At 38.2% G+C, this 14,281-nt stretch overlaps 1 protein-coding gene and 1 pseudogene across 11 annotated transcripts in view; both read right to left on the reverse strand.

The window, feature by feature from the left end:
- Window positions 1-14,281, reverse strand: part of PIAS2 (protein inhibitor of activated STAT 2) — a 92,606-nt gene that overhangs the window by 45,568 nt on the left and 32,757 nt on the right. For all 11 annotated transcript variants that reach the window (XR_009521752.1, XM_060028998.1, XM_060028994.1 and 8 more), the window contains 2 exons: window positions 6,208-6,258; window positions 5,987-6,077 (listed from right to left, as the gene is read on the reverse strand). Coding sequence is in view for 10 of the 11 variants with exons in the window: in XM_060028998.1 (XP_059884981.1) it covers window positions 5,987-6,077; window positions 6,208-6,258 (142 nt within the window). In the remaining variant the exon portion in view is untranslated. The remainder of the gene's footprint in view (window positions 1-5,986; window positions 6,078-6,207; window positions 6,259-14,281) is intronic.
- On the reverse strand, window positions 2,809-5,550 carry LOC132436629 (ubiquitin carboxyl-terminal hydrolase 4-like; annotated as a pseudogene).

A 14,281-nucleotide genomic window follows, 5' to 3' on the forward strand; every position in this document is an offset into this window, starting at 1 on the left:
CAGGGAAGCCCGGATAGTAATTATTAAGTGTGAATTCCCATGATAACGTGTAATCTACAATGTGCAACAAGACTTTGAAAATCATTGAGAACTGTCTAAGCAGAGGAATAGAAGACAAAGAGAAGAACGTAAATAACTTTCGTTACACTATGGAAAAGGCAAATTGTGTGTGTGCGTGTGTAAAGGAGGATTATGCCCATCTAAAGTTGTTCAAGTGAAATAAAACAAAGAAGCAAACTCATAAGAAAGTCCTCTTATAAAGACTAGGAAATTGGTTCAATGAGCAACACACACAAGAAATATCAACACCAATATCTGGGTAATTGTGAATGAAACCTTTGTTTGGCCTGTTTGGGGCCTGAAAGACTAGTCTGTCTTCTGGTATGTCCACTAGTATGTTAACCAAATAAAAATAATGGCACAGAGTGTGCCAAAATGATAAAAACTCATGAACTAGTTAGACAGTAAACTCTGTAAATTGGAATTTGAGAAACCCAGCAACAACGTTGTTAGTTAATTTAACAGAAGAGAGCAACAGAAGGGAAGAGAATAAACGAGCATATAAGAATGAGGTGTTAGTAAATGCAAAACCAAATATGGTACTAGTATTATTCACCGAAACATTTTAAATCTATTCTCTACCCCCACATGAGTAGTTTAATTTCATTGGTAATTCTGAGTTATCTGTGTACTTATATTCTCCCTCTGACCAACAGTATCACCTCCAGTCAACCATCAGTTACCTGATTATTGAGAACAGGATATACAGTTGACCCTTAAACAACTCGGGGGCTCGGGCACTCACCCACCACACAGTTGAAAATCCAAGTATAACTTACAGTCAGCCCTCCGAATATTCAGTTCCTCTGTACCTGAGGCACATACAATACTTTAGTACTCACTACTGAAAATAACGCAATATTTGGACCCGAGCAGTTCAAACCCATGTTGTTCAAGGGTCAACCGTAAAAGCTGAGCCTTCACATATTTCTAACAATTTTCCATATCTAAAGCAAAAATAAAATTAAGTTCATCTGACAGGAGACCTTTGGAGTAAATCTAAAGCGTTCTAAATAAAGGCTGCTGGAGAGCCACTGAAAGATTTTTTCATCAGTCTCAACCTAACACTTCAATAAAAGATATACCTAAAGAATCTTTTCTGTTCCATGCTCTGACAACATCTCATCTACTTGTAATTCTGACAAAAGATGACAGTGTTGCTCCTTTAACATTTTCCCCCCAATTTTCTAATTACCATTACTACTTTAATACTACCAACATATTTACTATTTTACTTTGTATTATAAAAATTTTCAAACATACACAAGAGTAGAAAGAACAGTAAAGTACCCACCAAACCACTTCAATAACCAACATGTTGCCAAACTTGTTTCATTTGCCTCTGGCCCAACCCGAGCCCACCCCAAAATACATACCCCCCTCCCAAAATACATACCCCACACATACACACATTTATTTTTGCCCAAGTATTTAAATGCAAGTTCTAGACATGCCATTTGACCCATACTTTTATATGCATCTTTAAAAGACCTTAAAAAAACACAAAACAGTATCACGATCTTAATTTAACCATAACTTAAAAAAATTATCTAATATCTACTTTATATTCCAATTTCTCAACCGCCTCAGAGATGTCTTTTATCTTTTTATTACTGAAACTTTCAAACCTATAGAAAAATAGGGAAAAAAGTATAACAAATTCCCATATACCTATCATCCAATTCAATAATTTACTTATAAGCAGTCTTTACCCCCATCTCAGATTATTATATAAGGTATCCCAGACACATTACTTTATCCATACATAGTTTGGTATATATGATGTCGTTTTACAGTTTGAATCGGAATCCAAACTTGACCCTCACAGTGTGCTCAGTTGTTTCTGAAGTCTCCTTTATTCTATATTAAAGAATACTTTTTATTCTCTCCCACCCCCTGCCTCCAAGTCTACTCCTTTTCCAATGCTGTCGTTGGAGACCCCAGGGCTTCTGACCTGAAGAATGACCTCTTCTTCTGTATTAGACAGACTGCTTCCTCACAGTATGAACGTATGATACTCCCATGTTTTAAGCTGGTAATTAGTTGTACAGGCTTGACCAAACTCAGGTTCAAATTTTCAGGCACAAAAACTACATAAGGAATGTTATGTTCTTCCTATTGTACCACATCATGAGGCACAGAATGTCTGTTTGCCCCATTTTCAGTGATGTAAAAGGTTGATCAGTTCACCTGATGTAGGCCTGATCCTTCCACTATAAAGTTCCGCATCCAGCTTTGACCTAATGGTTTTAGTATCCATTGACGATGGTTACCAAGATCCATTATATGATTACGGATTACAAAAAAAGTTTTTAAATCCATTCTTCCTTTTGCTTATATTCATTGAAATCTTTCCATAAAGAACTTGATCACAGAAACATTTGTTACTCTGAAATCAATGATTCTCTCCCTTAACCAGTTTTTATAGTGAGTTGATGTAACCTCCAAAGGTTTATTTTAGCATAATTATAAACTCATTTATATATTTGATAATTTTGAGTCCACTTAAGTATTATTTTTTTAGATGCCAATATTATCCCATCTTAGGCCAAGGGAATCTCTTCAAATTGGTGTGTGTGCGTGTTTCAAAAGAAGAATATATTGACTTTACTTCAGGCCAGATTTACTGTGAGGCAGACGGTCGGTGTAACTAATATATGCAGGAAAAAAATAATATATCAGCAAAAAGAAATCCACAAACTCAGAGAATACACTGAGATAATGGCACTAGTACTAATAAGTCTCCTGCTACACCGAGAGGAAATACTTAGGAGATCTTTTTCAGCTGAACTGTAAGCACACAGTCTCTCCACTCTTTGGAATCTTTCCAAGAAATACTACCCCATGTCAACCCACCTCCACACCCCAATCTTACAGCTCCACAGGTTTACATAAATTTCTCAAAATCTGTTTAAAAGGAAAAATAATTCAGCCTCTCAAAATAACTCTCCAAGCAAAGAATTTTTCTCTCTTCTACCCTTAAAAGCATGTAATTTTCTCATTTGGCTGTCAGTGTGTATGCTTGCAGTGCTTGAGTAAAAGGTGGAGGTGTGGGGAAGATTATCAGAGGCAGTTTCACTTGTGTCTGTCCACTCTGCACTTATCGTTCTACAAGTCCTGCTATGAACTGCTTACTGTCATCTCTGTATCAAGGGACTGGAAAAATCAAGGGATAAAGATGTCTTATAAAACTCAGCATCTTGATGTGGGTAAAACAGCACATAAACTGCTTTCATCACTATTTGACCCTTAAGAATCCAGGGACACATTGCTATTATCAAGGTAACACCATTTCCCATTCAGTTTACTCTTTGTTCATCATGGATCCATAATGACTGCATACTACAATAAGGTCATACACGTAGACACTTGTTCCCAGACACAAATTCGAATTTATTCAGAGCTCTAATGGGAAATCCCATGACTTACTCCTCCAGGATCTGTTTTATGATAAACCAGGATCATGGGCAAGGACCACATGTCGAATTTCTTTGTGGCCTGTTGATGCTTCTTACAATTGGAACAAAGTCCCTGAAGATCTCCCTGGTGGTGAAGAGCACACTTCTTCTTCTCAGGCAGCAGTACACTCACATGATTCTCATAAATCTGCTTCATGCTAGTAAAGGCTCCATATTACATTATCCCAAACAACAGCAATTGTGGATCAAGGGGAGGTCTCAGCAGTTTTTCATCAGTTGCATGTAAATTTATGTCAACTGTTCCACAGGAGTTCACAGGGCTGAAGATGAAAAACCTGGGAAAGACTGGCATCTGGTCTTTGGGATGGTCCTATTAGGGTCAGGCAAGCTCACCCTTGCCCCCATCATCACCCCATTGCCTTCTGTTTGTGAAATCTGTTTTGAAATCCTTTGTCCTAATGCTCACCTTTCTTCACCTCCCTCACAAGTGCTCCTGGAGCCACTGCAGGACTCTGGCTCCAGAGGTGAGTGCAAGACTCATCAGACAAAGGGTGTTTCACGTAGTAGCTGATGTGTTCACAAACAGCCTAGTATAAGTACTCAACGGTTAGGTAGTGCTTTTGGTAAGAAAGCAGCAGTGACTGAGTAACAATGTCCCAGAGGAAGTGCTCAACTGCCTAATTTCTTCTCTCTCAAAAGTCCTGGAAGAATGACAAATTCAGAGCTATCCATAGTGGTGCTGCAGATCTCACAGATGAAAATATTATAGCAAAAATACTGGTCCACCTAGAAGATTGTGTGGAACGTGTGTATACACATCTGTCACTGTCATATTTTCTGAAGCAATGCCAGAGTTTAGGTAGAGCCTCACACATTTCAGACACGACCCCCCAGCACTGGCACATATAATACTGGATAGATCTTCAAGGTGGGTCTATAGACAGCAAGAAGATCATCATAATTAGATATTTCTAAGGAGAATGAGAGAGTTAAATAGCAATAAAAGTCAAAGGTCAAAAGAAATCTTAGCCCATCATCGACAAAGAAAATTGGATATGAAAAGCAATGGAAAATGTGCTATCATTCCAAAACCCCAGGTTCCCTTTGCTACACATCTGGCCACCCAGTGGCATCCTTCAGCTCCAAGTAAGGCTGCTTCTTCCCTTGGTTTAGATCGTTATATGATCCATCCAGATAAAAGACAGCTCCTGAGATCTGTTGTTGCTTATGGCCAGAAACCCAAGAGACAAAATGTCCCACTGGGGTTTGAACATGCACAAGGCCATGTAAGCATTCCTCCCCACCATAACTGCTCAGCCTCTGAAATTTCCCCTTTCATCCCCAGAAAACTCTCTTTCATGATTTCAGCCTCACAGACATCTTTCAGAAAGAGTAGGCAGTCGTGCAGTATTGCTCAAGCCCTATAAAATGCATGAAACACGTTATTTCTCAGGTCTCTAAACCCACAGGCTACGCATGAGAGAAATGAGACTCGTGACAACCAAGAAGTCACATCTTTGACTGGCAGGGTCAGCCTTGGCCATTGACCATCTTCACTTTGGGCTTCAACTACAACCACTTGGCCCTGGTACAGCCTGCTCACAGCTGTTGCGCATATACTTATTCCAGAGACAAGTCTTGTGCCCAGCAGGGATGCTAAACAGCTGCCCCATCTCTATCTCAACAGTCACATGGTATCTGCTTTACTGAAATGGCAGCTTAACATAATGGTGGAATCACTGTTCTCACAACACTTCTTCAGTTAAGATACATATCCACTCTGTAGGGCTTGAAAAACAGGCCATGCTCTACTACTATTGTGATTAAGGCTGTACTTCCACACAGCTGTACCAAATTAGTAACTTAGCCCAAACCTCAGTGGAGACAGATACATAGTCCTGTTCAACAATTAATTGTTATATTAAGATTTGACTAACAGGATTTGAAGAGTCTGGAGCTATCTAACAGGTCAGAAGCAGGCTATACACACTGAGAGAGAGAGTGTGTGTGTGTATCTCCCAGGTGCTGAAGCCCATATACTACTTCACTGCTTAAACAATAGGTTGTCAATCAAATATCACTGCATCCATCCCCCAAGTGTGCACCATCAAGGCTCAAGCTCAGAATCCTTAATCTCCATGTCCAGTCGCTCTCAGCAGCCTCTAACTTTCATCATCTCATCCATGGCTGAGGCCCAGCTCATTCAGACATCCACTACAAGCTGCCCTACACATGCAGGTCCTGCCCTGCTACTATGCCATTTGATATGATCTGAAGAGTCTTTCACAGCTTCCTCGCTACCGGGCACAAGATGCTTCAAGCTCATCTTTTCCATCTCCCCCAAACCTGGAATCAGCCACTTCCCCAAGGAGCCATGAATCTCTCTAGTGGAAAATAGTATTTAATGCTGGGACTGTTCATTGGTACTAAGTGATCACTATTTCTAGGCCTTGTTAGTATTTATAATAAACTTACATACAAAAGCCTGTGAATAAAAAGCAACTTACAGGCAAAGGAAACAGCTTCCCATTTACTTTTATACAGAGACTATTGGGATAGTTATCTTCTTGAGGGCAACTCGTCTCTGCCAGGCAAAGTCTGCATTAAAGAAAAAAAAGAAATACTCTTAAATAGTGTACTCAAACATGCTTATGTATTTACAAATTCAGGACTATATACATATAGTTACAAGTATAAAATTAAAGTAACAAGAAAATTTCAAACTCACCTCAACTGAACTTGGACTGTATAATCTCTCCTACCACCTGGCAAAAAATCCCTGTTGGAAAGAGAAAAAAATTGGATTAAGAAAACACAACTAGAATTCACAGAAACATTCTCAACAGAAAAAAGCATTATTGGTATTTTTACTCTTAGTCCTTAAAAAATGAACACTACCTTACCAATAGCACAAGGCTTAATTAAAACTGTAGTTATGAAAGCCCTCATTTGCTTAACATTTAGTCTTGTCTTTATGGCAATTTTAAAGTATTTTCAATTCATGGGGACTTTCGCAATACAATTTTTATTTCAACAGACAACAGACTTGGTTACAGGAAAAGGAGCATGGTTCTAAAAGCGTTTAATAAATTAATTGTTTACTTACAGTGGTTCTGAAGCCTTGGCCGAGCATTCTAATCACTTGCAAATTTTGTTTGAATACACAGGCCCACTCATCAGATATTCTTATTGCTTCTGAAGCACAGTCTGAGCATTAGTAGTTTTTACAACTCCTCAGGTGATTCTAATAAAGAACTAGGCTAGAGAACTGGTGTCTAGAGCCTCAGAACCTCTATACCACAGCAACTTCATAACTATGTACCCGAATAAGGAAACAGAATCTCTTAAAATTTCTAGATGAGAACCTAACAGAGTCCCATGTGAAATATCTCTGGGGATGGAACCTCCTAAACACTTGCCACTCAAAATGGAGTCCACAATGAAGCAGCATTGTAACTGCTTGGGAGCTTCTTAGTTAGAAACGCAGAATCTCAGGCTCCACTCCAAAACTACAGAATTAGAATCTGAATTTTAGTAAGATTCCCAAAGTGACATGTATTCACTTTACAGTTTAAGAAATCTTCTCCTTAGCCATTATCATAAATCCTGGACTGCGTCAGAGAGAAGATCATTAGAGATTAGTCCTGTCTTGAGAGTACATATAGCCCTCCATCTTGTTCCAACTTGCTTCTTACTGCTTCCAATTCTCTATGTTCACTGGAAGGCAGTAAAGCACAGTAGTGATCAGCCTGAGTTCCATAGTCCCAAACTGTATGACCCTGGGCAAATTACCTAACCTTTCTGTGCCTCAGTTACATCTGTTAAAGATGGAAAATTACTACATCTACTTCATGAAGTTGTTGTGACAAACGTGTTAATACTACATGTGAAGTGCCTGGATATAAGAAGTGCTCAACAAGTGTGAGCAGCTGGCTGCTATTATTGTTAACTGTTTCTCTTGCCAGTAGTAGCTTCCGCATTTCTCAAATGCCTATTCAAAATATCCTAGACAACACTGACCTCTTGAGAGTAACTCATATCATTCTGCTCATTAAAATCAAGAAACACTGCAAAGTCTGGGTGCTGGAGCATCAAAGACAAATAAGACATAATATTTGCTCTCAAAGGTCTCATATGCTAGTAAGTAACAAATATATACAACTAAAATAATATGTGGTAAGTGTTACAGTACATTATGAAAAATAAGTGTTACAGAAAAGAGGGAAATTCAATTTTGTCTTGAAAGTTCAAGGCAGTTACCACAATCAGTCCAAACAAATTAGAAAACAGGGTTTGTACAGCAGTGGTTCTATTTCCACGTAGAGAGACACACTTCCATCAGTAACAGTGTCTTCACTAGTAGGGTGATTCTCAACAGAAGGAAAGGTGAGTATCAACCAGAGATACATGGCAGAAACTTGTTAGGTTGGGAACATAATTTTCAAAAAGAGAAAAGACAAAAGATGAACCTAGAAAGATAAATGGGAGAATGTTATAAAGGGTTTTGAATGGTTCACTAAGGATTTATACTTTATTCCAGTAAGGGAAATTAACTTAAACTGGGAAATGCAATGTGTTACAGATCTTCACAAATGTGACGAGTAATGACTAAGCATCTTCTGACATTCATTTTCTGCCAGTCACTGCTCTAGGAACTTGCACATGTTGAACTCATTTATCAGCTATAAAGGCATTTACTATATGCCAGGCACTGTGACAGGCTCTGAGAATATAAAAATGAGTAAGAGATGTTGAATTTACAAACTTCTTAGTGAAACCAAGTAGTCAAATAAATGCTTTAATAGAAAATAAGTACATAGGAGTAGTACAGAGAGAGACAAATGGTGAATTTGGGGAAATGTGAAAAGGCATCACAGAAGAGGGAAGACTTGAACTGGCCCTTAAAACATGACTCAGGTTTGCCAAACAGAGTAAGGAGGAAGAGGATATGCAAAGATGCACAGCTATGAAAGTCTAGCTAGAGTACAGGCTGCTAAAGAAGAGTGACAGGAGATGAGATGATTAAAAAAAGTTTAGTAGATCCTACAGAGGCCACTTCTCCAAAGTCGAGAAACAAAACTAACCTACCACATACATAAAAATACAAAGAGCAACTTAGACAAAATGAGATGGCAGAGGAACATTTTCCAGATGAAGGAACAAGATAAAACTCCAGAAGAAAAACTACGTGAAGCAGATATAGGCAATCTACCCAAGAAAGAGTAATGATTGCAAGATGATCGAAGAATTTGGGAGAAGAATGGATGCACAGGGTGAGAAGCTAGAAGTTTTTAACAGAGTTAGAAAATATAGTGAACAACCAGAGATGAAGAATATAATAACTGAAATGAAAAATATACTAGAAGGAATCAACAACAGACTAAATGATACAGAGGAATGGATCAGTGGGCTGGAAGACAGTAGCAGAAATCACTGCCACTGAACAGAAAAAAGAAAAAAGAATGAAAAGAAATGAGGATAGTTTAAGAAACCTCTGGGACATCAAAAATCACTAATAATTCACATTATAGGGGCCCCCAAAAGGAGAAAAGAAAGAGAAAGGGCCTGAGAACATATTTGAAGACATAACAGCTGAAAACTTCCTTAAGGTGGAAAAGGAAGGAAAAATAAACAAATGGGACCTAATCAAATATAAAAGCTTTTACAAAGCAAAGTAAACCATCCACAAAACAAAAAGACAATGTACGGAATGGCAGAAAATATTTGCAGATGATATGACTGATAAGGAATCAATATCCAACATTTATAAACAGCTCATACAACTCAACATAAAAAAAAAACCCGATTAAAAAATGAACAGAACCGAACATTTTTCCAAAAAGGAAATGCAGATGGCCAATAACATTGTTAATCATCAGAGAAATGTAAGTCAAAACTACAATGAGGTATCACCTCACATGAGTCAGAAGGGCTATCATCAAAAAGTCTACAAATAATAAATGCTGGAGAAGGTGTGGAGGAAAAGGAACCCTGCTACACTGTTGGTGGGAATGCAAATTGGTGCAGCCACTACGGAGTACAGTGTGGAGGTTCCCTTAAAAACTAGTTACCATATGATCCAGCAATCCCACTCCCAGGCATATATCCAGGAGACAAACACTCTTAATTCAAAAAGATACATGCACCCCAACGTTCACAGCAGCACTACAATAGTCAAGACATGGAAGCAACCTAAGTGTCCATCAACAGATGAATGGATAAAGAAGATACAGATACACACAGATACACACAGACACACACACACACACACACACACACAAACACAATGGAGTATTACTCAGCCATAAAAAGAATAAAATATTGTCATTTTTAGCAACATGGGTGGACCAAGAGATTATCATACTAAGTGAAGTAAGTCAGACAGAGAAAGACAAATATTATATACCACTTATATGTGGAATCTAAAAAAAATAACACAAATGAACTTATTTACAAAACAGAAAACAAACTCACAGACACAGAAAACAGACTTACGGTTTTCAAAAGGGAAAGAGGGCTAGGGGTAGGGATAAATTAAGAGTATGGGATTAAAAGATACCACCATATATATAAAATAGATAATAAGGATTTACAGTACAGCACATGGAACTATATTCAATATCTTGTAACAACCTATAATGGAAAAGAATCTATAAAAGATACATATAGGGCTTCCCTGGTGGCGCAGTGGTTGAGAGTCCGTCTGCCGATGCAGGGGACACGGGTTCGTGCCCCGGTCTGGGAAGATCCCATGTGCCGCGGAGCGGCTGGGCCCGTGAGCCATGTCCGCTGAGCCTGTGCGTCCGGAGCCTGTGCTCCGCAAAGGGAGAGGCCACAACAGTGAGAGGCCCGCGTACCGCAAAAAAAAAAAAAAAAAAAAAAAGATACATATATATCTGAATAACTTAGCTGCACCTCCCCCTGAAACTGATGCAATACTGTAAATCAACTATATTTCAATTTAAAAAATTAAATTTTAAAAAAAGAAGATGAGTAGAGTAGGATGTTGAAGAGAATTGTCAAGCAATGGAGTATGGACTTCATAAGGTTTTTAAGCACAAGAAAGAAAAAACTGAATGGGCTTTAGAAAGATCACTTGGTCAGCTGGGAGAGTTAGGAGGTCATTACAATTGTATAGGCAAAAGATGAGGGCTTGAAAGTTATTTAAACATAAATATCACTGAATGATATTTAGGGATAATAACTGATAGGACTCAGTGACTGACTAGATACAGGTAGGATAAGGGGACCTAGGATGGTACCCAGGTTTCAGAATGGGGCAACTGGATAGATGGTGATGCTACTCACCAGGATAAGCAGAGGTAGAGCCAGTAATGGCATTCAACCCCCAACCATTGAGTGAGGTGGTGATTATTTTTCCAATTTTACACACTGGGTAAATAAGATTCAATAGGCTTTAGGAACTTACCTAGGGGCTGACAGACTTAAATGATTGAGCCAGAATTCACATTCCAATTGATACTACTCTAAAGACCATGCTAACTCCCTCAAAGGTAGAGTTAATTCAAGTTTTAAATCTTGAAAGAGACATAAAAGAAGGATCAACAGAGTGTAGCAAACTGAGGGGATGTGGTAGATGAAGTATGGGATAATACAAAGAGGCCTGTCCAGGCAGATCCCATGCCATTAATGAAATAGGCAATAAACTGAAATATATACTAAGCAAAAATCTCTTTGAAGCCAGTTAATAAAAAAAAAAAAAAAGCACATCCACGGATACTATCACAGAGCAGTGAGAAGAGAATCACACGCTGATTTCGGGAACATGCAAGAGATGTCAGTGTAAGAAACTGAGAGAGCATGATTACAGAGGCAATGGTACCCAATGGAAGGAGTGGTGCTATAGCCAAGAACAGAGCTGAACTCACTATTCAATAGTTATAAGATGTAATAGAAAAAAAACCCAACCCAAACCTGAATGTATTCACGCCTCTGGTTTACACCTTATCACCATTACAGGCAAAGGGGAGGAGCTGGATGCACAGCAGTTCTCAAATTTGCACACTGGAAACACCTGGGGAGCTTTAAAAACTACTGCTGTTTGGGTTCCACCCTCAGAGATTCTAATTTAATTGGTATGAATGAAATCTGGGTATTTGGAGTCTTAAAGGCTCCCCAGTTGATTCTAATATGCAGCAAAATTTGAGAACCATAGGGATAGAAGTCAAATGATACCACAAGGTGCACAATTATCCAAATCCAGAATGTGTAATATGGTAACAGAGTCAAATGAACCACTTTTTTCCAAAGAAAGTGGTAGGAAGTACTGTAAGAGCAGAACCAGAGCTCCTTGGAGAGGTTATCTTTCCAGAACTGGGGCAGAGAAAATAAAAGATGAGCCTGGAGTAGTAAAGTAGTCCTCAGAAATGCGTGGAGACATATCAAAAGGGCATAGGAGCCAACCTGAAAGAATGGCCAATAGCCAAAGGTAGAACAGTTTGAGCAACAATATGAATTATATAGCACTAGATTATAACCCAGAGTACTCCAGGGCCCACACAGATACAAGCAAGTAACTGAATAAATAAATGTGGGGCAAGGGACGGCCCTTCCTTACAAAAGAATAACTCCAATGTGGAAAAGAATAATAACAACAGAAAAATCACATCATTGGAACACAAGAGTGTTTATGATGAAGTAAGTACTGAAGGCAAGATCCATGAGTGAATGCTAAATTGGTGGGAAAAATTTGAAGATAAACAGAATATGTGCCTAGTCTCAAAATATCTCCCCCAAGATATTTATTAATAACAAAGGAAAAAAACAGCAACTTTACAGTGCAGAAGTCTGGTGAACAGTACCTTACCCAAGTGATCAAAATTAACATCACCAAATATAAGATGTATCAATATTATGGAGCACTGTTATGATACACTGAGAAGGGCATATAACTTGAGGTACTCTTGCTAAAAATGCATAATCTCAATCTAATCATGACAAAACATCAGACAAACCCAAACTGAGGAACGTTCTACAAAATACCTGATCAGTACTCCACAAAAATATCGAAAGTTAAGAAAGAGAAGAAAACACTAAGAAACCATCACAGACTGAAAGAGACTAATGACACAACCATTAAATGTGATTTGGGATCTTGGATTGGATCCAGGAACAGAAATTAATTAGCAGAAATACTGATGAGGGCTTCCCTGGTGGCGCAGTGGCTGAGAGTCCGCCTGCCGATGCAAGGCACATGGGTTCGTGCCCCGGTCCGGGAAGAGCCCACATGCCGCAGAGCAGCTGGGCCCGTGAGCCATGGCCGCTGAGCCTGCGCGTCTGGAGCCCGTGCTCTGCGACGGGAGAGGCCACAACAGTGAGAGGCCCGCGTACCACAAAACAAAAAACAAAACACAAAAACTGATGAAACCTGAATAAAGACTGTAGTTTAGTTAATAGTATTACACCAAGGTTAATTTCTTGGTTTTGATAACTGCACTTATAATTATGCAACATGGTAATATTAAAGGAACTGGCTGAAGAGTATTATCTACTACTTTCACATCTTTTCTATAAACCTAAGATTACTTCAAAGTAAAAAGTTTTTTTTTAAATCTTGGGAGACATAAAAGTCAAAATAATACATGTCTGAATACTGAAGAACAACTGAGAAAATTTCAATATAGGGTAGACACTTTTATATTAAAGAATTATTAATTTTTTAGTGTGATTACATTAAAAATTAGAGATGTATCTTGAGGTATTTCTGGGTGAGACTACACGATGTCTGCAATTTCCTTTAAAATATTTCAGGAAAAAAGTTGAGGAGTGGTCACATACAGATTCCAAAATGTTGATAATTATTAAACCTAGGTAATGGGTACCAAACTGTTACTTCTGCTTCTTAGGAAGGAGATTTTTTACTATTTGATTACCCAACTCTGAAAAGGTTGGAGTTTGCATGCACATGTGTATGTGTGTTTTGTCTTCTTTGCCGGTAGGATCACAAATAGCCTTACTTTTATGGTTAATTTTTTTTTTAATTTTTATTGTGGTTAAATATTCATAGGATAAAATTTATCATGTTAACCATCTTAAAGTGTATAGTTCTATGGCTTTAAGTACATTCACAGTATACCATCACCACCATCCATCTGCAGAACATGATTAAAATTTTTAATTGAAAATAATTATTTAAATTTTAGTCATTCATTTTTTTTGACTAGTTAATACATTCACATAGTTCAAACTTCAAAAAGATACAAAAAAGGATATAAAGTGAAGAGACTCCCCCAATTCCGACCCCGGCCACCTGATTCCCTCCTCCAGAGGCAGCTTATCATATTTGTCCAGACATATTTTATGCACTTAAGCAAATTACACACACACACCTTTTTAAGGCACACGGTACATATTATTCACAATTCCATGCTGAGTAAATAATCTCCTTCCTTCAAAGGCCCACCCAACACCCTAAAGAAGCTTTCCCAGACCACCAACGTTAATAGTAATCTTCTCCTATAAATCAGCTCTTATTTGTCATTACTGAATTGGCTCTTTTCATGCTGGCTCTTGCAATGCCAACAATCATTTTAGGTATATGAGCTAGTTCACTAGCGAGACTGCAAGCAACTTGTAGAAAAGAGGCATGTCATACAATACAGTGTTTTGTACCTAATAAACACTTAGTAAATGTTCTCAAGCAAGGAATCATCAATGAATAACAAACAAAACTTAATAATAATGATATGGCTTGGATATAAAATATAATTTTTCATTTATCCTATTAATTTTTTAGTTGGTTTATTACTATCCCCAAGATTGAAAGTACTTCCAATTTATAA

Source organism: Delphinus delphis, chromosome 13, assembly GCF_949987515.2.
Source record: "Delphinus delphis chromosome 13, mDelDel1.2, whole genome shotgun sequence".
Taxonomy (NCBI): Eukaryota; Metazoa; Chordata; class Mammalia; order Artiodactyla; family Delphinidae; genus Delphinus; species Delphinus delphis.